The 27,602-nt window shown below is 38.1% G+C and overlaps 3 protein-coding genes across 7 annotated transcripts in view; 2 read left to right on the top strand and 1 right to left on the bottom strand.

Annotated features, from left to right (window-relative positions):
* Positions 1-17,190, top strand: part of plekha7a (pleckstrin homology domain containing, family A member 7a) — a 63,163-nt gene extending 45,973 nt beyond the window's left edge. Inside the window, exons 9-29 of one of the 5 annotated variants that reach the window (XM_057347503.1) lie at positions 892-1,067; positions 3,377-3,835; positions 5,657-6,167; positions 7,223-7,306; positions 7,880-7,987; positions 8,409-8,462; positions 8,755-8,838; positions 9,683-9,751; positions 9,985-10,065; positions 10,150-10,299; positions 10,890-10,991; positions 11,164-11,272; positions 11,409-11,569; positions 11,650-11,841; positions 12,323-12,419; positions 12,633-12,721; positions 12,836-13,057; positions 16,210-16,368; positions 16,464-16,597; positions 16,680-16,810; positions 16,927-17,190. In XM_057347503.1, coding sequence (XP_057203486.1) covers positions 892-1,067; positions 3,377-3,835; positions 5,657-6,167; positions 7,223-7,306; positions 7,880-7,987; positions 8,409-8,462; positions 8,755-8,838; positions 9,683-9,751; positions 9,985-10,065; positions 10,150-10,299; positions 10,890-10,991; positions 11,164-11,272; positions 11,409-11,569; positions 11,650-11,841; positions 12,323-12,419; positions 12,633-12,721; positions 12,836-13,057; positions 16,210-16,368; positions 16,464-16,597; positions 16,680-16,810; positions 16,927-16,949 — 3,195 coding nt within the window. In that variant the 3' untranslated portion in view covers positions 16,950-17,190. The remainder of the gene's footprint in view (positions 1-891; positions 1,068-3,376; positions 3,836-5,656; positions 6,168-7,222; positions 7,307-7,879; positions 7,988-8,408; positions 8,463-8,754; positions 8,839-9,682; positions 9,752-9,984; positions 10,066-10,149; positions 10,300-10,889; positions 10,992-11,163; positions 11,273-11,408; positions 11,570-11,649; positions 11,842-12,322; positions 12,420-12,632; positions 12,722-12,835; positions 13,058-16,209; positions 16,369-16,463; positions 16,598-16,679; positions 16,811-16,926) is intronic. The other 4 variants (XM_057347505.1, XM_057347504.1, XM_057347507.1 and 1 more) reach the window with 4 other exon arrangements.
* Positions 17,191-17,441: 251 nt separating this feature from the next.
* On the bottom strand, positions 17,442-19,641 carry lg12h11orf58 (linkage group 12 C11orf58 homolog). Its single transcript, XM_057347508.1, has 5 exons — positions 19,480-19,641; positions 19,132-19,215; positions 18,793-18,853; positions 18,338-18,447; positions 17,442-18,074 (listed from the first exon to the last, which is right to left on the bottom strand). Exons 1-5 carry the CDS (start codon positions 19,534-19,536, stop codon positions 17,856-17,858), a joined length of 531 nt encoding a protein of 176 aa, XP_057203491.1. The 5' UTR covers positions 19,537-19,641; the 3' UTR covers positions 17,442-17,855.
* A 545-nt stretch (positions 19,642-20,186) lies between these two features.
* On the top strand, positions 20,187-26,921 carry cd81b (CD81 molecule b). Its single transcript, XM_057348368.1, has 8 exons — positions 20,187-20,397; positions 21,733-21,847; positions 24,233-24,330; positions 24,768-24,842; positions 25,626-25,739; positions 25,849-25,950; positions 26,118-26,201; positions 26,333-26,921. Exons 1-8 carry the CDS (start codon positions 20,332-20,334, stop codon positions 26,393-26,395), a joined length of 717 nt encoding a protein of 238 aa, XP_057204351.1. The 5' UTR covers positions 20,187-20,331; the 3' UTR covers positions 26,396-26,921.
* The last annotated feature ends 681 nt before the right edge of the window (positions 26,922-27,602 follow it).

Genomic DNA, 27,602 nt, shown 5'->3' with positions numbered 1-27,602 from the left:
TAACCAGACTCAGGGCACAGAAATTGATTTGTGCTGTTTTAAAGATGCAATTCGTAACTTTTGCCTCTATATCGCCATCTCTGTTTGAAACATAAAATTGCATGTTTCCTACCGTCCGTTTTTTTCCAGCGTTGTAGTCAAATGACATCAAACGGACATTTCCCGTGAAATACAGACAGCTTGATATATAAATAATGTTATAAACTTACCACATTGATCTTTTAAGTAACATTTTAATTTATTATTTAGCAAAAAAGTTACAGATTGCTTTAATGTAAAATAGGTTTCTTATGTATATGCATCCTTTTCACAAAACTCAGTGCTATTAGTTATTACGGCATTAATTATAATTAATTATATTTATTCATTATATTAGAGCTATTAATTAAATTTGCAGAGTGCTATTAATTATTACTGAATTTAAAAAAGTCAAACAAGTATGACTTGAATGAAACAATACAAAATGTGTAACAGCATAAATTGTGTTTGTCGGAGTGGTACTGTCTGTGACCATGTGACCATTTTCAAACCTGTCATTTTTGGTTTGTTTTGCTTTTGTCTATTTGGGTCGTGCCATTGTAATTAATCTTCTGACCTCTGACCTTCCTTTTCGCTCTTTGTGCTGATTCATGTTCCTGTGGCTTTCCTGATAAGTATAATTTTGTCAGTGTTTGTGTTTTTTGTCACAGAGTGTAAACCACATCTGTCGCTTGTTCAGCATTTGCCATTTTGATTCATTTTGTCTTTTCTTCTTTGTCCTGTGGTTCATCTGCCGTGTTGTGTTCCTACACACCTCCGAAGATCCTGCTGCAGTCTCATGCTCATGCAGATGCTCATGTGGTCAACGCTTATTTCGTCATTTGGGTTTAATTGTGTGTTTCTCTCTCGCAGGCGACACACACAGGGATGCGCTCGTACATTTACAAACACAGTTCTGTGATTGGCTCGCAGGCGGAGCACACTGGGATGAGGACGTACTATTTCAGTGCAGACACGCAGGAGGACATGAACAGCTGGGTCAGGGCTATGAACCAGGCTGCCCTGATGCAGACACAGACAGTGAAGAGGTCAGTGACATCACAACCGTTTCAACACAGTGTTTGGGTGTTGTTGTGTGTGTTTGTCTGTCAATGAACTCAACAGTATTTTGAGTCCCACTGTGGTGCTGTTACAAACTTTTCTTGTCTGTTTCAAGAGACATCGTAAGTCTGTAAAGGTTTGTCCGGCTGTCAGTCTTTTCAACAGATTCAGATTTTAACAGATCTTTCTCTGCCAGCACAGAATAGACAGATGGGTACTGAGCAGTGACTCAGCTTTCTGTCTCGTCTCTTTCATGTCAGCTTAAGCATCCTGACATAGTAATGTATGTTCAGTTACTAAACATAGCCAAGCATAAACATACATATCAATACCCAAGGAACATCTACTTGTGTGTCATTATAAAATCCAGCTTGGTGGCTTGTCAGATTGGTTATTAAAGGTCCAGCGTGTAATATTTGGAGGATCTATTTACAGAAATGCAAAATAATGTGCATAACAATGTCTTCAGAGGTGTATAAAGACCTTACATAACAAAGTGTTATGTTTTTATTACCTTAGAATGAGCTATTTCTATCTACATACACCGCAGATCCACTTATATGGAATTCACCATTTTGGTTCCACAGTATCCCTAAATGGACAAATTGCTCTACAGAGCGTGTTTCGTAAATACGTTATCTCCTTCTGAACATAATCGAAAACGCGACATCTTAGGCTATGTTCACATTTGAATTCTTTTTTGAAGCTGCTAGCGTCTGTTTTACATTATAATCCTATGGAGTAAACCGTGTTTTTCCTATGGAGTAAACGCCAACGCCGGTGTCTTTTTCCGCAGCTCAGAGCATCTTTTGAAGTTGAAAAAAGTTAAACTTTTCTGAAAAAACGCCCTACGTCAAGCACCTTTTTCACAGCTAACCAATTACAAGCGAGTAGCGAGACCTGTCGTTTCCATAACAACATGCATGGAAGGTGATTGGCCGAACAGGATCAAGCTCGAAATAAAAAAGGCGGCCAAAACGCCGGTTTAATTTTCACTTTCAATAACTTTTGATTGCATTTCTAGCGAGAAATTAGTATTATAGTTTTTAAATATGTGATTGGTTGTTGCAAAGACGCTCTCTGTTTGTAATTCAAATAGAATTCCGTTACGCTGCCTATAAAGCCTGTCTGAATCTATTTCTCATTGCCGGCTGTTATTTGGAACCACAGCGCTGCAAACTTTTTTTACTAAAAAGGAGCCATTGTAATATTTTTCTTGTCAAAAAATAAGTCAAATGTGAACATAGCCTAAGTCCTGTGTCAGCCACTGTATTGCTTCGAAAGGGAGGATGAGCGGTGGAGTGAGCCTTTGGTTGCAATTCACAACCTCACCACTAGATGCCGCTAAATTTTATACACTGGACCTTTAAATGGTGCAAGTTGGTAGATCTTAAACCATCATCAAACCAATTGGTCATGTTTTTTTTAGGCCAATTTGACCAACTTTAACTACTTATTACAGTCTAGACTAGTTAATTATCATCTCTGCAGATGATGTAGGTAACCATGTCAGGTCAGGCATTTTGAGTTGTCATAGCAGCCCAGCACTAACGAGACTGGTGTCAGCTTGAGCTGGCAGTCAACGAGGCAGAAAATTAGACTCTTATAGTCCAGCCCAAAAATCTGTTCTGAGCTATTTCTCTTAAAAACTGGAGGCACTCGGGTCCTTTTTTCTCATAGATGTCCTCATGTTTTGTGTACTGCTGGCCTCCTTTGCCAAGGCATCCTTGTGTACTGTTTGTAAGTTGATTTGAAGGGAATCGGTAATGCATGCATCTTGGCATTCATGTATCGCGCTACGAATGTGTGATTTTCTAAGAATCTGTTTATTTTAAGGCACCAGTGTATGTTTTATTTGTCCAACCTAATATATGTGGTTATTTGTGCAGGTATTGTTAGTTAATCACCTGCAATACACGTGCAGATTACATAAACAAACAAATCCTCCATAATTTCTAATTGTAGTGAATCAGGCCAAGTAAGTTTAGAAAAAATATTTTAGAATAAAATGTATCCACAACGATGAAGAATATTATCAGCTATTTGTGTGTCACATATATTTGTTTAGTCCAGGCAGCTGTCACTATCCTTAGTGTAACTGTAAAGACATAACAATGTTGTTTTCTCCAAAGATTAAAGGGATAGTTTAACTCACCCTAAATGGATAGTTTAACTTCATTTACTCACCCTTTAATTTAAAGGGTGAGTAAATGAAAATCTTACACGTTTTTATCCAGCTGTATAATAATACCATCTAATAACAGACCTTTGCACCTGCCGTGCCTTTGCCACACAGAGAGGTGTTGGATCATCCAGATCAAGCGGACGTTTCTGCCAAACTCGGGCAGAAGGCTGTTCCTCAGACCAATCACATCAACAGCTATGTGATCCCTGAACCTGAGGTCATCCAGAGCGACGGGCTACCCGAGGTGAAGCCGGACACATTTGTGGGAGAGGTGGAGAGTCAGGTTGCCCCGAGAGAGATGGAGCAGTTGAGGGCTAGGTCTCCAGCGAGCAAGGTAGTAGCGGTGGAAGTTTTAGGTCCGGGATCCCAAGTTCCTTCTCGTGCGCCGTCCAGGGCCGTATCCACCCCACCGGTCATACTGAGGAATGGAACGCCCTTGGAACAGAATGGTACGGGAGGGTATCAGAGAGGGCCTACGCCTTCTTCTCAAACTCCAGTAAAGGTACAGAGGAAAAGCACTCTGGAGCAGGTGGAAAACTGGGTCAAAGTTCAGAAAGATGAGCGCAGGGGGTGAGTCAACAACACGCTAATACACAAAAACATACAAGCTCTATAAACAATACTTATAAATGCTAGAGACAGTGGTGGCAGAAGTGAGATATTGCTTTGAGGAGTCGTAGGACACATCTCCCCCTAGTGGTTCAAAACATAAATAACATCCATTTTCAAGTCTGCTTTATCAAGTTCAATGCAGAATTTTGACCTTAAAGCAGGGGTCTTCAACGTTTTTCGGGGCAAGGACCCCTTTGATGAGAGATGCATGGAGCAGGGACCCCCTTATACTAAATGTGTAAATAGAGCTATTTAAATATAAACAACCCTATTGTCACAGCAATATTATGTTAAGACATTACATTAGCACTATTATGCATGTTACTGTTGCACATACATACTTTTCTGTGTATTATTTTTTTTGTTAATATTGATTGCTTGATTATTTTAAGGGATTTGCAGCATCATACATTTTCGTTTTACTGTGAGTTGTACAGTTAAACATTTACTTGTCCTGAACCTTAGTTTTTATTAAGGCTTCAATGAGATGACTGACCCTGGTTAGGCACAAAGACTATTCTAGTGGAGGTAGGGGTTGTCTCTTGTGTTGCAGAACACACAGCTATTTTATAATTCTGAGCTCCGTTGTCTTTCTCGTGGATCAGCATTGTCGCGGCTGTTACTCGAAAATTCAGTTTTTTCTGCAGAGCATCATATCGTAAGGAGAGCAACATGCAACGAGTCCGCATTATTTTTGGGGCAACTTGTTTGACGTGCAACATCAGTACACGGTGCGCGTTTCATTGATTTTGAACACGTATGATAGTTTTGTCAGAGTTTACAATGCAGAAGCGGTGTGGTGTCATTTGCCTGTCAAATTAGCACTTTACAGCTTTAACAAATTTGAACAGAAGTTCAGAAATATATGAGAATGCACTTTAATGCACACAACTCCTTTCATGCGTACTCTGAATTTATCGGAAGGGAGAAAGAGAATGCACTAATTCTAAACTTACAGTCTTGAAAGAAAGACACAAGTAGGGCTGTCACGATAAACCGACGATAAATATCACGTGATTTATGCACAGCTTTTGAGTAAAGTACGGGAAAATGCTGCTGCATCCGAAAGCCAGAGGGCGCTCTCTTGCGGAAACTCCAAATACGCACTGCAGAAGAAGATCATAACACTTTCTAGAATCTAGGAAATGCCTATAGACATTTTTTTATCACTGTTACTCAAGCCTCATTAGGTATTTTTATGATAATAAAGTATATTTATAATGATCATATTTGACGGGTGTTGCTTTTTCAAATGCACATTGTAAACGACTCAAACTCGCACTGCTTTTAGATCGAGCAGCATTTCCTACTGATCCCAGAGCCGTGCTTCACGGAGAAGCTAACTTGCGCTTAAAAAAATATCGACACATTGCATATCGCAGCCAGCTTGATTTCAATAGGATTTGGTGGTATCGCGATAAGTACTGCCCTAATTACTTTTTTGATTTAGGCCCTACCGGTTTTTATGATGCAGATGTAACGCACGTGCGCAGCTTAAAGAGTACATTGGTTGTACTATTTCTGTACCCATGCTTTACATTTTTTACAAAAAGTTGCCTGTGAGTAAACAGTAATTAGCGGACCTGGTTGAAGACCCATGCCTTTAAATCAACATGAAACTTAAATTGTATTCCAAAACCATTTTGATTCCCTTTACATTAAAGAATAAAACTGAAAGAAGTTGTATGGAATATTTAGTAAATATGGTATTATTACAAAACATTAAATTCATTCATTATTAAATAATTATTATAATTTTACTTGTTGTTTGTAACACAGGTTGGTTGTTACCGATGGAACAATCCCACGCCGGACGCCTCCCATTCATCCAAAGTACGGCACAATAGAGAAGTACCAGTCTTTACCCAAAACCCCATGGCACAGCCCCCCCACAGCCCACCGCCAGTTGCCCAGTGAATACAAATATTCCCACGACCGGCTTAACCACTTACAGCGGCCCGTGACGCATGAAAACACGGTTTGGCAGCTCTACGAGTGGCAACAGCGCCAGCAGTTTCGCCACGGCAGCCCCACCGCCCCCATATACACTCCAGCTCCAGACTACTCCACCGCCGTGTCCTCCACCAGACTCAATTCAGACGTCTCTCGCTCCGTCTCTGTGCCCCCCACCCTGGCGGATATCCCTCCACCTGGACCTCCCGGGCCCCGGATGCTGTCCCCCCGCAGACCCCACACGCCCGCAGGACGTGTTACAGTCAAACCTCTGGATGATCGGCCGGCTGTGGAAGTGCCACCATTGAACTTACCTCACCGTGCACGCTCTTATAAGGTTAGCAGACGACCACACAACCTTACAACAAAAATATGCAGGGTGAACAACAAGTGGTGGTAGATACAGGTAGACAGCCAGTGTGCGAAGTTAAATTTGTTGGATTGTAAAAGCGTGACATGAAACAGTGTGTAAACTTATGTGACTTATATGTAACACTGCCAAATATATATATATATATTTTTTTTTTTTTCAATTTCTTAATGAAGAGGACAATTTTTATGAGTAAAAGTGCAACCGTGCATAGCGCTACAAGATAAAGCAGAGGACAAAAATAAGAGACTTTTTATTTTTTTTATTTAATGAGCATTTATAGATATATTATAGTGTCCGTTGAATTTCAACAAAAATCAAACCTCAGGATTGACAAAGTCATCCAGCACCAATGTGAAATTCTGACAGCATGACAAGACACATGAAACTGTGATAAAAATCCAGGTTACTTCATGAAAAAAATTCTGTTATATTGCTTAAAGGTGAATATGAACTTGTTTTCTTTTATTTGAGGTCTTCAAAAATACAAAGCATCTTTTCTGTTATTAAACTGTTTCTCCAGTTTTCATTTTCTGCACATGAATGCCAAGAGATAAACTATATTTTTATTTGAAATTTGGGAGAAATATTGTTAGCAGTTCACAGAATGAATCAAAAATGATCACACATAACTATAAATGGTAATTTCAGAAAAGCTGAAAATAATTTTAAAATGGCAGCTGTATATCAAATAAAGGAAATCAAGGTTTCTGTTTACGGTGCTGAAATTATTTTATTGATTGTTTCATTATTTTGCACAAAAGCTTCCTAAACATTGTCTTCAATATTGACTGAGTAAGGATGTGTCAAAGATTAAAGATATCAAGGCTATACTTTTAAAGAATGTACTTTATATGTTGGACATATATTATGTAGGATGATTTTATTCAGTTGTCACATATCACATTTTTTTAATATCACACAGCCCTAACAGTGCCGTTGACTTACAAAGTACAAGAGCTGTTTTTGTACATTATTTAACATGTTCAAATGCATTTCTCTTTTTGTTTATCATTTTGAAGTCGGCAACAATAGAGAGACGATCAGTTCCAACGTCCGGCTACATCACACACACAATCAGTGCACCCAGCCTTCATGGAAAAACAGTAAGACATGTATTTCACAATTATACAATTATACAACAGACTTTTTTATTCCATTTGTTTGTTAGTGTGTAACAATTTAGTTCATTTACTGAGTGCTTTTTCTTGTTGCAGTTAAGACTTTTTCTTAATCAGTATTTTTGCAGGGAAAAGGAAAAAATGTTTTTATCTGTGTTTTAATTCAAGCACAAATGCAAATTTAACTGAAATAAATTCAACAGGACAGACAAAAAATACTCAATTAGAAAAAAATATTTCACAAAATCGGGTCTTGTGTAGTTTCCTTTCAAGTAAATTGATCTTGTTTTAAAAATGTTTAAATATAAAAAATACAGATCTAGATTATATTTCATGCAGTGCAAAACAAATATTTATGAGTGGCATTACAAGGACAACACACTATAAACTGATGAAGTTCCAGGATGTTTTTATTTTGGTTATCTGTTCACATTAACCAATCAGAATGATTCTCTTCTGTTAATGGAGCCAATCCTCTTCTCTTCATGGCAGTATCAGGCATCTACATGCAAATAATCACGTAACTCTTTCTCTATCCTGACCAAACCTGTGCTCCAGCCGGAGGAGCTCACCCTTCTCCTCATCCAGTTACGGAGACACCAGGCCATGATGGCGGGTGTGCGCAACGATGCGCTGGCCCACCTCCAGCAGTTGTCTCGGGTGAAGGTCAGGACTCGTCCTGTCCAGCTGGCACCTGTAGTCGGGCTCTGCTGCTGCTTTTTTGTATCATAGCATGGCATGTCATGCTAGGAGCTTTATCTGGCTGTCCTACCATCGCCTTGTATTTTTTTATAAATGTAACCGAGCCTTTTGGCATACTACATGAGTATGCTGTTCTGTTGCTCAAAAGTTGGAAAATGTGCTTGCATGTAGTGTGGTCCCCAAACTTTGTTTTAAGTTGGTTTTGAAATTGTATTAAAATATGATCATTTTCCACAGACAGGGTCAATAAGTGTTGGAAATTATACATTTTGCAAAGTTAGACACAATTTGCTTTTTTTTGTTGCATGGAAGTGTGCAAATTGGGACGCAGTTATAATTTGATCTTAAAACATCATGCCATGTAATGTTTCTCGTCTCCTTGCAGGCAGATGACACATACAAGCATTTGAAGAAGGACCTTGAATATTTAGATCTGAAGGTGGGACCTCTCCTTGTCTCACACTACTCCTCTATACCCCTTTTTCCTTCTGAACCTCTCGTATTAACACACTAACACAGCACAGGAACCTCACCCGGGGCGAGGAATCAAGAAATTGCTTTATTTAAAACAAATATTTATACATAGTATGTTAAAAGTTGTGGCATAATGACCAATGTAGTCTAGAATGATATCAATGACTATAATTCTGATCATACATAATGATTAAATCAAGGGTTGTGAAAGGCGCTCTCCTCCTTTGACTATACTTGTCTATCTCCGTTTGCCACAGATGAAAAGTTTAGAGCCCTTGATCCTCGTGGTTCACAGTGTGTTACAAACCTGCTCTGCGGGGGGGTTGAGATCGCTCTGGAACGTAAGCACTGTCAGCATCCAGAGTCCGCATTTCCATTGCTTAACATGGTGCACATACAGTAGCTTTATGTTGGCACAAGCCTGGCACCTGCACGCCTATCCTCCCTGTCCTTTGTGCTATGGGTGTGTGTGGTCGGGTTTATGAGTTGGCAGATCAGGATTGGCCGGATGATCTTAGCGTGCGTGTGTGTGTGTGTGTGTGTGTGTGTGTGTGTGTGTGTGTGTGTGTGTGTGCGTGCGTGTGGGACAGGCATCATCTAAGCAGATTTCACGAGACCTTTATATCTTTAAATCTTTAGTCTAAAATAATATCTTGTAACCGGTCTTATAATATCTTTCTTTTTTGGTCATGTATATATGTGCAAGTGAATGTATATGGCATGATGCTCGTGTTGTAGTAGTAGAATTTACTGCTGAAATGTCCCATGCAGAGTCCATTTCCAGTTTTGTGAAAGCTACCTTGTGAAGTAATTTAACTGTAGTCCAGCATTGAAACATTGTAGTTATAGCAAAGTAAATATTTGAATTATGTATTGAGATTTGATGAACTTGGGCTTCTTTTGAGTTTACCATGCATTTTCTGTGAAGGCTTTATTTGAAACGTTGCGTTCATGTCCCGCAGGTGTTTTCTGTTGTCATAGATCGTGAGACTCCATTTGACCATTATGCTTTAAGAGGAGCCTCCGCTTTTACATGTATGCGTTTGAATGGAGAAAATAGCTTCTCGCTGTGACTTTCACAGTCTTCATTGTACAGTGTTGGTCTTGCTTCAGTAGTGTTGAATAGATGTGTTTGTGTCTATAGAGCAATGACTCAAGCAGGTCTTTCTGTGAATCGCCCCACAGGTGAGCGGAAATGAGAGTCTGAAAGCACGGTTGACTAAACCGGTGAAGGTGGCGGAAAGTGATGTGGATGTGAGTATGGAGAAGAATATCGGTATTGCATAATCCCATGAATATCCATTTAGCTGTCATTTTAAAGTGATTTACATTTATATGATTATATGATAACACTTCAGAAGCTTCTGTTTGGTTCTACAGTAAAACAGCTTTATTTATATTTTAAGACTAATTGAATTTCTTGTTTTATTAAGTGTTAGGTACAGTCAATATCAGTACGACTAATAAAGCGTTGTGTCCCATTACAGGTGACATTGAGTCGACTGTGTGAACAGAATAAAATCCTGCAGGAGTTTGAGCTCAGACTCAGCGGACTGAAGGAAGATAAGGTGAGACAGATGTCATTACATAGACTAAGCATTTCCTTTGGTTTTGTTGGAATGTATAAAGGGTCATGTTTTCTGTCTTTTTAGGATAAGCTGGAGTCTGTTCTGGATGTGTCTCACCAGCAGATGGAGAAGTACCGGGACCAGCCAGCTCATTCCGAGAAGATCGCCTACCAACAGCGCCTCCTTCAGGAGGACCTGGTCCACATTCGAGCAGACATGTCTAGAGTGGCAACGGTGAGTAGACTGTAGTTGTACGGTGTATTTCACCCAGACTGTATAGCATCTTATTACCATTTACCAAATCAAGGGCTAAAGTAGCTGTGTTTGAATTTAAAGGCTGCGTCCAAAAGCATTTGTTCAGGGTTTATTTCAGAAAGGCAGCCGTTACATTCAAGTTAAGAATGAACCTACAATTATTAAGCTTAAGAGGAATAAATGTTCATTTTATAATTTTTTTTACTGAAATGAGACAACCTCGATGACGTATGCGGTCGACAAGGACGCAGCCTTTGAATTGAGATGCAACTAGTGTCTACATTAGAAATGTCAGTATGTTCTTTTAAATATTGAAGTATTAACATTTCTCCTATTTAAGATGTATATAAGTACGTTTATTTCCTGCAAAATTACAAACACTCTCTATCAAAGCATGCTTTTTGTTTTAGAAACATCGGTTCCAATAGCATGAGTTTGGGGGTCTATCTAATGTTAGACACAAGTGTTTAGGGGGGTAACGTTTGCAAGAAAAACAAGACCAAAATACACACTCACAGTAAATGGTTTACTGGTGCAGAAAAGCTGTCATATGTGCGTGTTTTGTTCAGGAGATGGAGAGAGCATGGGATGAATACAGCAGACTGGAGCAGTCAGTGGAACAGCTGAGGAACTTTTTACAGGCTGAGATGAATACGTGTCCTTCCCTTCAGGTCTCGCTTTCATTTTTTATCTTTGTGACCATTTTCCTCGTTTCTTACTGTGGTATACAGTATAGATGTTGTGTACAGTGCATGCTTATATTTAGAGTCACATTTGCCATAAGCTTTCGCTGACGTGCATTATGAAGACTTCTAGACTGACTGACTGTGTGTGTGCGCTCAGGAGAAGACTCAGTTGAGAAAGGAGCTCTGGAGAATAGAAGATGTGATCTCTGGACTCAGTTCCACCAAAGAAACCTTCAAAATCACTATAGACTCTGTAAAAAACCCAGGTAAGGGGGAGTTACACTGTACGTACAGCACAGGGAACAAATTTCATTTTCATATATTTTAAATCGGGCCTTTCACATCCATGACTTATATACTTATATACCGTTACACGGTGTGCATGTGAATTCTTGTGTCCAGAGAGAAAACTTGTGCCTTCAATAACAGAATCGACAGTGCCTTCTCGGTGCATTACCCCAGCAGCAGATGAGGTGCGCTCACCCCAGCGCAGTCTTGCCTCCAGTCCATTATCACTTCCCCCGGACAATGAATTTCCCCTGCAGCATACTGTGTCAAAACTGGTGTGTGGTCTCAAATAAATGAATGGAATGAAATCTGAATTGGATACCAGTTTGCTTAAGTGCTTAATATTGTATTTCAGGAAGATGATTATGCTCCACCCAGACCACCTTTGCCCCTTCTCTATGATGAGGACACACCCCCGGTTGTCCCTCCCCTCCCTAAAGAAACGTCAGTCATCAGACACACTTCAGTACGTGGCCTCAAGCGTCAGTCTGATGAGAGGAAACGTGACCGTGAAAGCAACTACAACTACGTGAACGGAGATTGCAGGGTAATTTGACCACGCACAAGTCAGATCTGTTTTCATTGCCCAGCCAAGATCCTTCGGCAAAGAAGCGAAAACGTTACGACATCTCAATTCTGTGTCAGCCTACGTAGTGCTTCGAAAGGGGTGAAGGGTGGAGTGAGCCGTTGGTTGCAATGGTTGCAACCTCACCGCTAGATGCCGCTAAACTGCATACACTGTACCTTTAAACAAAAATATTCAAATGATTCATCTTTCTTGCTGAATGTTGCTCTGATTGATTTGCTGGTGGATGTTTGTTGATTTTATCTTTGAGATTTAAAGGAGTAGTTCACTTCAAAATAAGCCCCCATTGACTTTCCATCAGATTTTTTATTCCTACTATGGAAAGTCAATGGGGGGTTATTTAAAAGTGAACTACTCCTTTAAGTTAATTCTAAAGTCACTTTGGTTAATTAGTTTCAGTTGTTTGCTTGAAAGTAAATTAGCTCAAATCTTTGTACTTAAGGTGGAGCTGAGATCCTACCTAAGTGAACCAGAGCTCCCTTGGAGTGTTCATGGATCAGATCAGGTGGACCAAGGCTACCTGACTTTTCAAAGAAGAGGTAAGACATTTCAAAGACATGCGTTGAGCTGTAAAAGTTACATTTCTCTAAATTGGTATCATAGCTTAATGACAAATAAATCAATATTGCTTCAGTTTTTTGATCCAGGGCTGTCTCTGTCACACTTTGTTTAGCCTAAAATAACGTTTTCTAATCTATACTCGCAACTTTCACCTCCTGTAATCACAGTACAAAGTTTTCATGATCGCTTAGGTTTGTCAGGCTCCTCCTCCAGAATAAATCAATCCAGCAGTTTGACTTCCTGTTCAGAAAGGAGAGGAGATTCAGCGTTACCCACAATGGCAAGCACCTTGTTTCCAATAATATTGTCTAAAATGTCTTTACCGTACAATACACAGACTGTAAAATATATATAATAATCTATTCTTCCCTCACTCTTTGTCTCTGTTATCCAGGAAAGACCAAAGAGTGCCTTGGAGCGTCTGTGTTCAGGTGAATCTCAGCCTGATGATCACCTTCCACAGAGAGCGAGGATGAGCGTGGAAGAGCAGCTGGAGAGGATGAAGAGGCACCAGAGAGCTTTAGTGCGCGAACGCAAACGAAACTTGAGTCAGGGCGAGCGACAGTCCATCGGCTCCCGCGCCTCCGGACGGCCCGTCGGCTCTGACCCAGGATCAGTACGTTACTCCCTAACCAATAAACACAGGGATCCTCGCTATGCCCCTCCCCCTTAAGGCCCCAAGACACTGAGAGCTAACATGCTAACACACCCTTTACCCAACGAATAAAGCACAGCTTTACAGTAACGGGCCGTGGGTGGGCGGGGCCATGCTGCAGGCTCGATTGGCCAGAATGTCTGCCTGGTGTCTCCTGCAGTGGATTTCTGGCTTCACCTGCAGACTTTTGAATGTCTTGAAATGTGAAGAGAGAAGGATAACACGTTCCCTGACTGCCTTTCTGATCTCTCATAATGGATTTTTTTACGTTTTGTCAAATGTTCATTTACTAAATTATTTATTGAATAATCTGAATCTATTTTCTAAACATAATTTGTAAAGCTATATTTTGTATGAATATAATATGATGGGAAGAAATGACCCCGTTGTCTCTATATTAACAACAGATTAATTACTGCTAGTAATTAAATGTGCTGTAAGCGAGACTGTCTGAATTACACACGCCCCCTCTTTTTAAAACCCCGCCCACTAGACGCAAGCATACGTGAAGTGTTCTAAACTGATAAACTGCTCTCGGCTCCTGTGAGCATGCAAAATGATCGACAGGCAAAACGTGCCTTCCAATGTGTCATTTTTTTGCAGGTTCTATTGGCAGAAATGCAATATAATATACATAACTATGTCTTCAGAGGTGTATAAAGACCTTACACAATGAAGCATTATGTTTTTATTACCTTAGAATGAGCTATTTCTATCTACATACACCACGGGTCCCCTTGCATGGAATTCACCATGTTGTTTCTACAGTAGCCCTAAACGGACAAACTGCTCTACAGAGCTCGTTTCATAAATACGTTATCTCCTTCTGCAAAGAAAATGAAAACGTGATGACATCTTAGTGCTGTGTCAGCCTCCGTAATGCTTTTGAAAGGGAGGGGTGGAGTAATAGGTAGACTTTCTACATGCCATGTAATAAATGAATTCGCTTACAGCACTTTTAACAGGGCATGAAGGTATTTTTGTGTGCAGTCATTTTCAATCATCTCCTATAGCAGAACAAATCAGTCAAGTGCCTCTTGATTCTAACCATCAGTGTCGGATCATCCTGCTTCAGCTATACTCTCAGACTCATTTAAATCTGTTACTAATCACATTATAACTATTGCCCGAAATGTGGTAAAGCATTTCTGATTGGCCATGAGAATATGTTCTCATTCATACAATCAAATGGACTTATTGCTACTATTAATATTGTGAATCAGGTTGTTAATGGCAGGAATAACGTTTAAGATCTCTGATTAGCAACTGTTGTTGTTTTCTCAGGTGATCAGAATGAATGTTAAAAATGAAAGGATTTGGCCAATCCATCAATGCATTACCACAATTTAGTTTATATTAATCAGGGTGATCAGCAGGAGATTACTGGTGTTTTGACTTTCTTCTTTTTTTATATAGTATATGAATCAGTGTCTTTTAAAAAAAAGATGCTGCATTCAGGGGTGTCTCTGTCGCACGCGAACTCTAAAGATGGGAGCACATTTTGTTGTTTGCCAGATTATACAAACATGATTCCAGGTACAGTGGGAAGTCAAGGCACTTTGAAAAAAAATTGACACTGTCAGAATATTTTTATTTTTTTATTTTATGGTAATGGTCATTCAATGGCTGTGGGTGTCAAACTAGAGATTAAATACACAAGATTTATGGATCGGAGCATAGGAATATTTTAGGATTCTCAAAATTTGTCTCAGATGGCAAAATCGTGGCCAAAATGGCACTGTGTGCTCCCATCTTTTGTCTTTCACTTATATACATATATTTTGTATTCAGGAAAACAATCAGGAATAGGTCACACGAAAATGAAAATTCTGTCATCATTTACTCACCCCCTTGTCGTTTTAAACTTTCTTCTGCAGAACACAAAAGAATATATTCTGAAGAAAGTTGGGAACTAAACACCGGCTTTACCCATTCACTTCTACTGTATGGACACAAAACCAATGCAAGTGAATGGGTACCGTTGCTGTTCGGTTATCAACATTCTTCAAAATATCTTCTTTTGTGTTCTGCAGAAGAAAGTCGTACAGGTTTAAAATGACAAGAGGGTGAGTAAATGATGACAGAAATGTCATTTTGGGGTGAACTATCACTTTAATTCTGATGTGAAAACGGAGGCAGTACTCAGTTCAGAGGTAGACGACAGCAATAGAACAGACGTAGTCACATGATTATTTGATTCATGGGACAACACACTAACCCTATTAAACCATTAATCTTTCATTAAAAGAACCGTTTGTGAGTCACTTAGGATAGATTGAAAACTGAAACACTCACATACCACTTTGTAAATAAAAGTAATGTTTGTTGTTTCTCTAATAGCTGCTAAAGAGTGAGATGTTTCAGTTCCTAACCAAAGTTTCAAAGTGACAATATTATCAATAAATACCCCCCCCCACCACATTGATCTATTTCATGATCTCTGTAACATCACCAGCATCTTCATCACTGTTTGTCATTAGGCAGTAAGAGTACAGTCAAATTATTTGTATACGCTGATGTGAATAACCTTTATTAAATCACAAGAAACTGTGGTGCAAGTGGAATATATGCTATTCTGTAATATAAATATAATGGTATTTACATCAATACAGCAACTTCTGAAGGCACCTCATAATCTCTTCATTTTCTAATGTTGAGTTTGCACTAATAGCACAAATAAAACAAGAAACTTGAAACACCTTGTTTTTCATTGCAGTGTGACTATGTGAAAAGTATCTCTGACTGATTCCTCTAATGTCATGTCTGTGAGTGGGAAATAAATGATTTTGCATGATTGTGTTTTTTAAAACTTGAAATCTGTGTATGCATGTATACTTTTGTCAAATTACACGCTCCTGCAAGTCAGCATGTTGTGATTTGGTGATGGGTTTGATTATTTGTAATAATGTCTGTAATGACATCTTGTCCTTCTTCACCGCCACCATTTACTGTGACCACAAAAGTACAGAAGACCCCACTAAAACATGAAACATCTGTGAGATATTCTCCGTCTGACAGTGAAAAGTTCCATATTATGTTTGAGATCCTCATCTTGGTGAATTATGGTGTATGTTGTCTAAGTGCTGGTATATTGTTTGTTTTTGCCCTAGTAGGGCTGGGAGAAAGACATTTATTTGCAGCGAATAAAACGTACAGTGCAGAGGCAGGAGAAACAGCGGCCCGCATCAGATGAATGGCTGATGGTTCGAGCCAGGCCAATGAAAGAAGATGATTTGGATCCTGTGGACTTTGAGTTTGACATTATCCGAGAGGTATGTTCCAGAAATCTTCAGTGATATTTGAGTGCTTCATTTTTTAAAACCCCAAACCACGTGATTGAGCTTGGCTTGGATCTGCCCCACCTCAGATCTCTACACCACAGAAAGTGCCCATCCCAAAGAGACTCATGGACATGGATCTGGATGAAGACCTGAGTCAAGAGGAGAAAGAGGCTCGTTCTCGAAACGTAGCAAAGATAAAAAGTCTTCTGGCTAGGTCGAGGTATGAGAGTAGAGTGAGAAATCAGTAGATGAAAATGGATCCGTTTAGTGTACACAATAAAGCTTCTGTTCCTGCATTTCAGTGTGAAGTCTGTAGATGGAGAGCAAGTAGATTTCAGTGATCTGGATCATGCGCTTCAACAGCAGGAGAGGATCATGAGTGTACCTCTGGCTTTGGCCTCAGAGGCCTCCATCAAGAGGAAACAGGTCACAGGTGAGAAAATAAGAAAGCATCATTATACAATAAATATAAATATTTATTTAATAGAATATCTCTTGTGCTGTCCAATGATGTTGATTTTTCCTGAAAACATTTGTTTTCTTTTGCAGCCAAAGCCATGTCTGGGAACTAAAACATGTTGAGATGCCCAAAGATTGATTTTTGTACCAAATATTTATAATTCACATTCATTCTCTAAATAAAACTGTTTTGTATTTAAGATGAAATATTTTTAATGTTTTTTTATTTACTTGTGCATTTTACCAGCTATGTTGCCCGATGTTTTTTCCTAAACATGCATTTGCAACGTTTGCATGGTATTACTGTAATTTGAATTACAAATCATGTAATCTTGACTTGAGGTACTTCATTGTTTGCAGTGTTGTGTAACAAAAAATAAACTGTTATGAACTTGTTGAAATAAAATGCACTTTTACTTAACAAAACCATCTTCAAGTTACTCTATAAAATATAACAGCAGTCAGCTATAGAGCTTTTCTATTACAAGGTTAGTAAACATGATTGGATGTCATTTATAAAGGTTTGAAATAGTACACGGTTTTGAGTGAGTATTTCCAGATTTAGTTGCAGTTTATGCATCTCACACCTATTTCAAAATCGTACGTTTTATTATCTCACATCTGATCACATAACAGTTTTACTCTTTATTGACATATTTTGCAGACCATTAATACACAGAGTAGACATTTTGAAAATTTCTTTGCTTTCCAAACTTGATAAATCTTTATCGATATTGCTTAAAAGTAATAGTTCACCCAAAAATGGAGGTTCAGTCATCATGCCACTGAAATCATACTGACTAAGCAGAGCAAAAGTTTTAGGTGTACTATTGCTTTCAATTCGGGGACAAGAAACAGTTCTCCGTGTGGCTCAATAAGGCCAAGCAAGTTTAAATAATTAGGTACAGACATAATGACATTAAAACAAATCCAAGAAAATAAAAATGTGCTCTCACTCGCAGTGGGAGGTCAAAAGATTACAACAAAATCTAAACCTGATAAACATGTATCCAATCCATTTATGTGGCTTTTACAAATGACATTTTAAAACCCTTTTTCTTATCATCTTCCTTTGAGTCTTTTTGCCGATCGTGCTCTGATTCCTGTGTTTTGAGCTCTGTGTGAGATGAAAGGCTTTTCTCGTCCTTGTGTTTTTCTGATGGTTGCTCAGGGGCTTTTTCTGAACTGGCTTGCTCCTCTGACGCAACAGCGCTCGGACTCTCAGCTGGTGGGTCGGGCTGTAAGATGAATCAAAGCGGTTGGCAAAAAGAAAAAATGAACAGCTGATATGAGCACACATTTGGAGTTTCAGTGTCTGCTCTTATTATTTAATAGTTATCATTAGTTTTATCAAAGCTGCATTCATATTGTAAGTATTCAAGGCTTTGTATGATTTGAGAAGTGTGAAATTTGATGTTTTTAAAACCAATGCAAACCACATCGTTTTTTTTATCTAATTTCAACGAAAACGTTTATTTCAGTATTATTCCATTGCTTGTACCTCACTGAACCCCAGACCACAGTGTCTTCTGTTCCTCCCTGATAGTTTCCCATCCATACCCTGCTGATACTGCTGCTCAAGTGCATCATTAATTTGACGATCTTCTACCCCTAGAGAAAACCGGTAATCAAATAGAACGCAAGTATTTAGCAATGACACATCACTTGGATGAGTAATTTTTCTGTATTTAAAAGCTGTAACCTTCATTATGTGAAACATAACAAAACATTGCAGGTAATATTTGTTATTTATTCAGTATTATTATACAGTGTTTGTTCTCATGTGGCATCTAGGGAAAAAGGAAGTGTACAGGATGTCATCCTGGGGCACTCCTCATGCAGCTGGGGGATTTTTAAGTGTCAATGGGAGGTCACTCTCGTGACCTTTCAGCCCTTCAGTCTGGCAGCAACATTTCACTTCCGCTGTAGAGACCACTGCTGTTGTTGTATACTTACCACTCCGGACATGGGATGTTGATTTGTGATCCCCAATAACAAGGCGTCCAGTGTGCTCTTTCTGTTGATATATAAAAGCAAGATTATGTGGTTAAGTTCAAGCAGCACATTAAAATGTTCTATTGGAAATGTATTCGATAACTAGGGTTCCAGCACCTTATGACCAATAAATACATCTTACTTAAGAGATTTTTTCACAACAAGCTATTCGTAACTAGAAAGCTATCAGACCCTTCCGAAATTATTATTTTCCAGGCCTGGAATTCACAAATTTTTAATATATTTCTAGGTTTTCTATATAACCCTATAAAAAAACAAAAGCATTGGAAGTTCATGTACCTTTCCAGCTCCCATCAGCCTCAAAAACTTCTGCTTCCTTTCATTTGTCCCCAAATCTGCTGTTGACCATTGTGTGGATCCTGTCTGGATCGAAATCAGATTCAAATGAGCCATTAATGTGCCGCATAAAATGTGTCAATGCAGAAGAAAACGGCTATTCTTTGAATTATCAAGTTACTAACCACTAAGTACTAAAGCAAAAGCATGCAATACACAACTTATATTACAACTATGCATGCAGCCAACATTTAAAAACAACATTGCTAACAATCTGCTAACACTACTGGTGCGCATCAGTGTAAATTATTATGGAGCATTTAAATATGCACAATGGCGGAAAGCACATACTTCGTCTGGAGATGCGGGTCGTTTAGTCCCTTTATACCTTTCGTCTGAAGAGCTCATTTTTTAAGATATTGACCTACACTGGTCAAATAAACATAGCTAGCAGCTGTCTGCACTAGCGTTTGGTTAGCAGCTATCTCACCAGCGCAGCGTGACACTGAGTTTCGCCCAAAGCATCATGGGAGCTGTAGTTCCAACTGCAACGGAAGCCACAATGAAAATAATCCAAATACCGTATAAATAAATATAACTTTTCAAACAGGAAAACACTTTCTGTGTCTTCGAAAAAAGATCTGTATTAAAATATATAAAACGTGACGTTTTAAACAAAGAAAAACAACGATTACTGTCGCAATGTACGTTTTTAAAGTTCATGACTTTTATATGATTTAATAGTAGCTATGTTTATATGTAACATATAGTTTTACTTTACCTTTGTCACCTCTGCTTACTGCCAGCAATAACATTTTACATTTTTATTTTACATGTAATTAATATCACGTTTTTTTAACTTATTATTATGAACGTGAAGACAATGTTATATGAATGTAAGACGTGTACGTATTAATAAGCAAGTTATTTGTTCTTTATGCCCCTTTAATCAAAAGATTTATGTAAATGTGGAACGGGGCAGAGCTTGCCAGCCTTTATTCTTGCCCACTGCGTGTAAACATATGAGTTTGTGGGCAGTCTCAGTTTCAGGGTTTATTCAGAAGAGAGACGGACCGCATGCTCATATACAGTTTAGTATTGTATACTATCAGTCTCTGTTATACTGGGACTCTTATATTTTTACACTAAATCTACATCATTTCAGTGCATCTTCAATAACTTTTAACATCTAACCATCAAGCCATGGCTGTAACCGGCTGCTCTCAGTGCATTAAATATATGCTCTTCTTCTTGAACTTCATCTTTTGGGTGAGTTAATCAAATTGAACTGTTTTAAATCATGTTTGTTTCCATTTTAATTGCAATTGTAGTACAACTTTGATGGTTTTTTTAGATTATTTATTTAATATTTATTATATAACTATTAACTATTTTTATTAGTAGTAGTAATCACTAAGTTATTATGGTTTTATATATGACATATCCTGAGACATTCTTTTACCCCACGTTTTCTCACAGTTTCTTTGTTCTCACAGTTTCTTTGTGTTTTAATATATACTATTGCATATATTTTCTCTCGTGTATGTTCCCAGACAGACAAATTGTGTACTTCTGTCTCCAGTGCCTCCTGAGTGAGGATTTGCTGTGGTTTTGCTGTATTTTTACACTGTCTATAATTATGTTTTGGGGACATGCCTGCACTGTAGGGGATAGACATAGCGAGAGAGAGAGAGAGAAAAACAAAAGATTCCTAAAGTGTTGTAGTAAAGACTTATAATAGGGAAATCCTTTCGACATTTATTTTTGAAATACATGTTACGATAAAATGTATGTATACCTGTAAGAACATCATAAAATGTTTTTTTTAATGGTTCAAACTTCATCTGTAGCTTTCAGTAGTGACAACTGATTCAGACATGAGACATATCATAATAATAAATAATATAGTGTAACAAAGGAAAAAAATAGTATCGCTTCATGATGTTTGATTGAAATTTAGTCTAATAATAATAAACATCACATGAGAGAGTAAAGCCAGTCATCAATTTTGATTTGCTAAAATAATGTTATGGAATAGCATGAAATGCTCGATTCGAACAATGCACTGCAGATCAAAACTTAGATCTTGATAAAATCTTGATGAAAGTATCTGCAGCCGTTAAGAATTATCGATATTTTTGTTTTTTCATTTAAGACCTTTAACTTGCATGAGAATGATGTTTTATCATTAGCGGCCAATCCAAAAGTCTCTTGAGATATGGATTGTTTCCTGTCATTGTGTTTTACACGCTGGACCTCAAAATCCAATACGAAAATATATCTGTGTGACTTCCACAATTTTCTCACTGAAGCTGTCGCTTCCTTTTCCCTGATGGGTGGAGGTTTTAAACTAGAATCATCAGGTAGCTGTATGTCATGACAGATGTTTTTGGGTGTGTGTGAACGGCACTAAACCTGTCAGAAATCTGTTCTTTCCTAAACCCAGGAAAAAAATTACCCCTGGAATGACCGCCGGAAAGGCTTTTCGTTTCTGGCAGAGCCATCTGTAGAATGAATTTCATCATTTTAAACCAATTTATGGATGATGCATTTTTTTAATAGTGTGAGAGTGAACACAAAAACGGTTTCTTTTTTTATTTTTAGTTGGCTGGTGGTGTGATTCTGGGTGTATCTCTGTGGCTTCGCCATGACACTCAAACCAGTAACCTCCTGATGCTTCAGTTTGAAGGGACCCAAGCTCCAGGCACCTTTTACATCAGTAAGTGACTACCTCTCACACTACACATGACCATCAAACCTTCATTACAAATGGGTTGCATGGAAATGTTATTATCATAATAATTTAAATTTTTCCATTTTTTAATAGTGGCACAGGTTTCATCCTTTTAATATATTCATATATGCTTTAAAATATATAATAATAATTTAAAATGTTGTCTTTATTTGTAAATATTGTTGTCGTAGTAGTTTAGTAACATGCGTGAAAGGAAAGCTTCTGCACTGGGAGCTTTGAGAAACAATGACTCCTGAAATAGAGGTGCATCGTGGCCAAACAGACTCCTCAAAAGACAGAAACAGGAAATGAGGTCGAATCTGGACACTGACAGGGCCACAAATCAATGTGTGTGTGCGTGTGAGTTTACAAAGCCTGACGACAGCAGAATATCATTGCACGAGATCTTTGATCCTGTTTGTCATGTAGTTATGTTACCGTTCCTATAATGGAATTTTTACTATAAAAAAATCAGCGTTCAGTGATTCTGTACACACACCCACATGGTGTTTTAAAAGGATGAGAAAGACCAAGTTTTACCACAGGGTGTGTTCGTACTCCACCCGTATTTGAACATATGCTTTACACACACACACACACACACACACACACACACACACACACACACACGTTGACCACAGCAGATGTAACACAGAGTGCAGCAGCACAGCGGGTCAGCATGTTGTGGGCAGAAGCATACAGTTAGTGTCCATTAATTTTGCAGAGCCCATCGGCTTGACTCCCTCCACTTAAACGTAAATACATGGAGGAACCGAACTGTAGCTCCGCCTCTTCTTTTTATAGCACCAGCAAGTTTTTCCTGATTAGAGAGGCTTGTGTTATTGGACTGGCCCACCTAGAACAAGACATGAGTTTTCTGAACATGTAATTGAAGAAACTCTACCCATATGCCCGATATACCACTAATTAGAATGAGCAGCGGCTGGCGTTGCTCGAGTGAGTTTTAAACAAGGCTAAAAATATGTTCAAGACCTGCCGCCCTCTTAAACAGTGGAGTAAATCATCATAGACCACAGAGGAATCTGCGTAGAGATTGCTTACAGACATTTGAACGTAGAATCAAAATATATGTTCGCGGTAGCATGTGGAGCTTGTGTTCAGAGATTACACGCACACATGCTGTTCTCTTCAGCTGCTGAATGTGTTTACTTTTGTGAATGTCAGATACTTGTTTTAGTATCACATGGTTATTTATGATTGAGTTAACTTGACTGCATTAAAGTGATAGTTCACCCAAAAATAAAAATTCTGTCATCATTTACTCACCCTCTTGTCATTTCAAACCTGTACGACTTTCTTTCTTCCGGAGAACACAGAAGAAGATATTTTGAAGAAAGTGGGTAAGCGAACAGCACTGGACCCAATTCAATTCTATTGTATGGACACAAAACCAATGTAAGTAAATGGGGTCCAGTTAATAACATTTTTCAAAATATCTTCTTTTGTGTTCTGCAGAAGAAAGAAAGTCATACAGGTTTGAAATGACAAGAGGGTGAGTAAATGATGACAGAATTTTTATTTTTGGGTAAACCATCACTTTAAGACACTATCAGAAAAAAAAGATTGAGGCTAAATACGTTTAGGAAAAATCATGCAATGTTGTGAGATAAGAATCATTGGAATTTATCCAGCGAGGCACATAGGCAAACTCTGGCTCTGTTATGTTGCTGGTTCCTGTTTATAGGAGATCTTCCTACCCGGCTATTTACAGTTTGTATGGTGAACAACTTTTTAAAGTCACAGTTCACCCAAAAATGAAAATTATTTCATCATTTACTCACCCTCTTGTCGTTTAAAATCTGTATGACTTTCTTCTGAAGGACACAAAAGAAGATATTTTGAAGAATGTTGTTAACCGGCACCCATTCACTTGCATTGGTTTTGTGTCCAAACAACGGATGCCAGCGCTGTTCGGTTACCAACTTTCTTCAAAATATCTTCATTTGTGTTCTGAGGGGGGGGAAAGAAAGTCATACAGGTTTGAAATGACAAGAGGGTGAATAAATGATGACAGAATTTTCATTTTTGGGTGAACAATCACTTTAACCTGAGATTTTGATGTTACTGCCAACATACATTAGACATGAGAATGGCAAAATTGCTGATTTTTGGCCTGCATTGGGTTGTAGGAAAATGTACAATGAAATGCAGTTGCCTCCAAAATATTTCATGATTTTTTTCTCCCTTTTAATTTGCAGATTTATAGGGTGATGTTCAACGTTCAACATCTGCACACATTAATGTTTTTATGCCATCTAGTGGCAGCATGTGGCATATAAACCTTGCAATCTTTTACAGATCTCAAAAATAAATAAAAAAACTGAAATATTATCTCTGTTGCTCTTTCAGGTGTCTATGTTCTCATTGCGATTGGAGCAGTAATGATGTTTGTGGGATTTCTCGGTTGTTATGGGGCTATTCAAGAATCGCAGTGTCTCTTAGGAACGGTGGGTATCCCAACACACAATGACGCGATTTATCACATAAATCACTGAAAGTTCTGATTAATCTCTACAAGACATTTTCTAGTAATAATTTGGTACAAATGTAAATTAAGTTTGTCAAGGACAATTTAATAAAATCTGGATTTTTTAAAATAAACAATAATAAATGTTTGATAAATGTTACATGGCCTATCATGTCTTTTTATACCATGGCATTTCTTTGTATCTTAGTAGTAACAGTATAACTCATTTGTAACTGTTTAAGTATTTAACAAAACATATCTGGAAAATAAAAATGTATTGCTGCATGGCCTAAAGATCAGTGAGAATGTTGTAAATTTGCCAAGCAAATTATTTACTGTAATAATAGTCAATAATTTTCGTATAAAATTTACTCTATTTTTTGTCTTTAACATATTTTTCTATTTTTACTTCATCAGTTTTTCACATGTTTAGTCATTCTCTTTGCCTGTGAAGTAGCAGCAGGGATATGGGGCTTTATAAACAGGGACACGGTAAGAGGGACACACACACACACACACACACACACACACACACACACACACACACGCATGTCATGGTTTACTATCTCCTTGGGGACAGTCCATAGGCGTAATTATTTTTATACTGCACAAACTGTATATTTTATCCCCTACCCCTAACCCAACCCCGAAACCTAAATATCATAGAAAACTTTTTGAGCTTTTAGATTGTTTAAAATATTGTTCTGTATGATTTATAAGCTTTTTTGCCCATGGGGACCTCAATTTTGGTCCCCACGGTGACACGAGTCCCAATGAGTTGGTGTGTATTCAGGTTCAGGTCCCCACCAGGATATAAAAACAAGGCAACTGTATTGTATTGGGAACATAACATCAGATTCTACTTTTTATATGTACAGCTAAATATAATTATTTGAAAACCATTTGCACTTTTAAAAATAAAATAAAAACTTAATTTATGTTGTTTTTACAAATTAGAACATTTCAGATGCCCTAAAAAGAAATGTCAGATGTAACTCTTCAAAGTTGCCCCCAAAGTATAGATACACACACCAAGACACACACATGTTGGGTTTCCATGTTTTATGGGGACATTTCATAGACGCAATGGTTTTAATACTGTACAAACTGTATATCATATTCCCCACCCCTAATCCTAACATTCACACAAAACTTTCTGCTCTTTTAGATTTTCAAAAAAGTTAATTCTGTATGATTTATAAGCTTGTTTCCTCATGGGGACCAAAAAATGTCCCCATGAGGAAACCCCAAAATACGTTCCCTTTATCCATCCAGATCTCCACTGAGCTCATTAACTTCTATGATGCTGCATACATTAAAGCTGTGGATCCAGTGGGAACACCATCCAAACAGGCAGCTGCCAAAGTTCTGGAGGTCTTTCATGACACAGTGAGTTGCCTAAATCAGTTCTCCAGCAAAACTGTTTGAGACCTCAACCCATTCATCTCTCTCTCAGTTCAGAGAGCAAGTTTTAATGCTCTATCTTTCTCTCTCTCAGCTTGAGTGCTGTGGTAAAGGAGATGACAATGAACTTTTCACACCTGTCCGAGCTTCTCTGTGTCCCAGGATGACTAACCCAATTGACCTGGTCATCTCTCAGGTATCTGCTGTATGTTTAAGATATAAACTCCAAGTGTTACCAATTCCTGTAAAAATGTAGCCCATTGAAGAGGTACATGTAATGAATGAATTTGCAACAAATTAATTCGATTTTTATCTTTAGATATTTCTTAATTAAAGAAAATATGTTGATGTTGTGTTCTTTAGAGTTGCCACATTAAGCTAAGGGACCTGTTCTCAGAGAAACTGCACCTGATTGGCTTGGCAGCACTAGTGATCGCTGTCATTATGGTAAGAAAGACATCAAACTGAACACACACAGGTGTAATGATAGACTTGCATTAAGAATAACTCAACTCTTTTCCTAAAATATCGCCTTAAACAGTGTGTGTGCCTATAATTTCTCTCTGTGGTGTCTCCAGATTTTTGAGATGATTTTCACCATGGTGCTCTGCTGTGCAATTCGCAATGCTCCTGCATATTGAGTGACGGGATGATGGTCATCCTGATTTTTGCCAGTGACGGGCAGGACATCATTTGACTTCTGGACTCACTCCCACTTTCTCGGTTTAGTTGTCCAAGCACATGATAATCTCTGTGTTTTGTAGAGAATTGTCTTATTGATGGTATGAGGAGGTTTTGAAATGTTTAATAACAATGTGATTGATTTTTAAAGACCGTTATGCTGTATTGCTTTACTGTTATTTAATTGCATTCGTTCAGTTTAGATTGTCAAAACAATCAATTCCATTTTGTGCTTATGGCCTAATGGGCTTAGTAGCAGATGTGCCTTTAAACACCTAAACAGTTGTACCAAAAAATTAACAAAAAATGCAAGTGTGAAACTTTTGTGGTGAAAATCCTTGCAAGGTTTTTAAATAAATGTGATATGGATCTTATGTAATAAAGCCATTGGGATCAAAGTCAAACAATGTTTCCTGTGTGTACATGGATTTTACAATGTCGGCTACCTGAACTGTTTATGATTGAATTCAATCTTATAAAATGATATGAAACTATCTTATATCCAGTGAGTCATTATTTTTTCCTTATTTAAAAAGTTCTTTCAAGTAAACACTTTTAGAGACTGTTGAATAAAAACAGTGAATCCACTGATACACTAAATCTTATGTTTAATGCTTATTGAAAAAAGGGTTACACTTTATTTTAGTATCCTTGTTACAGTGTAATTATACATTTAAGTACTGAGTAATAAAAAGTAACTACATGTACTTGCTATAGGGTTAGGATTAGGGTTTGGTTCAGGATTAGTTACATGTAATTGTGCATAATTTAAGGTAAATACTATAGTAAATACATGTAACGTGTAACAAGGGCACCGTAAAATAAAGTGTTACCGAGAAAAGTATTCAGACAGAGAGACAGACAGACAGATCGATCATGCACTGTAGTTTAAAAGGGATAGTTCACCCAAAACTTTAAATTCTATCATCAATTACTCGCCCTCAGGTTGTTCCAAACCTGCATAAATTTCTTTACATTTTGAAAGAATGTCGGTAACCAAACAGTCAGATTTCATCCCCTATTTACTGCCATAGCAGGGAAAATAAATACTCTGGGAGTCATGGGGGATGAGATCTGTTTGGTTACTGACATTCTTCCAAATATCTTCCTTCATGTTTATCAGAACAAATAAATTCATACAGGTTTAGAAAAATCTGAGGGTGAGTA

The sequence above is a fragment of the Triplophysa rosa genome, linkage group LG12 (genome assembly GCF_024868665.1).
Source record: "Triplophysa rosa linkage group LG12, Trosa_1v2, whole genome shotgun sequence".
Lineage (NCBI taxonomy): Eukaryota > Metazoa > Chordata > Actinopteri > Cypriniformes > Nemacheilidae > Triplophysa > Triplophysa rosa.
The sequence above is the reverse complement of the archived record's forward strand: the minus strand, read 5'-3'. Positions and strand labels throughout refer to the sequence as shown.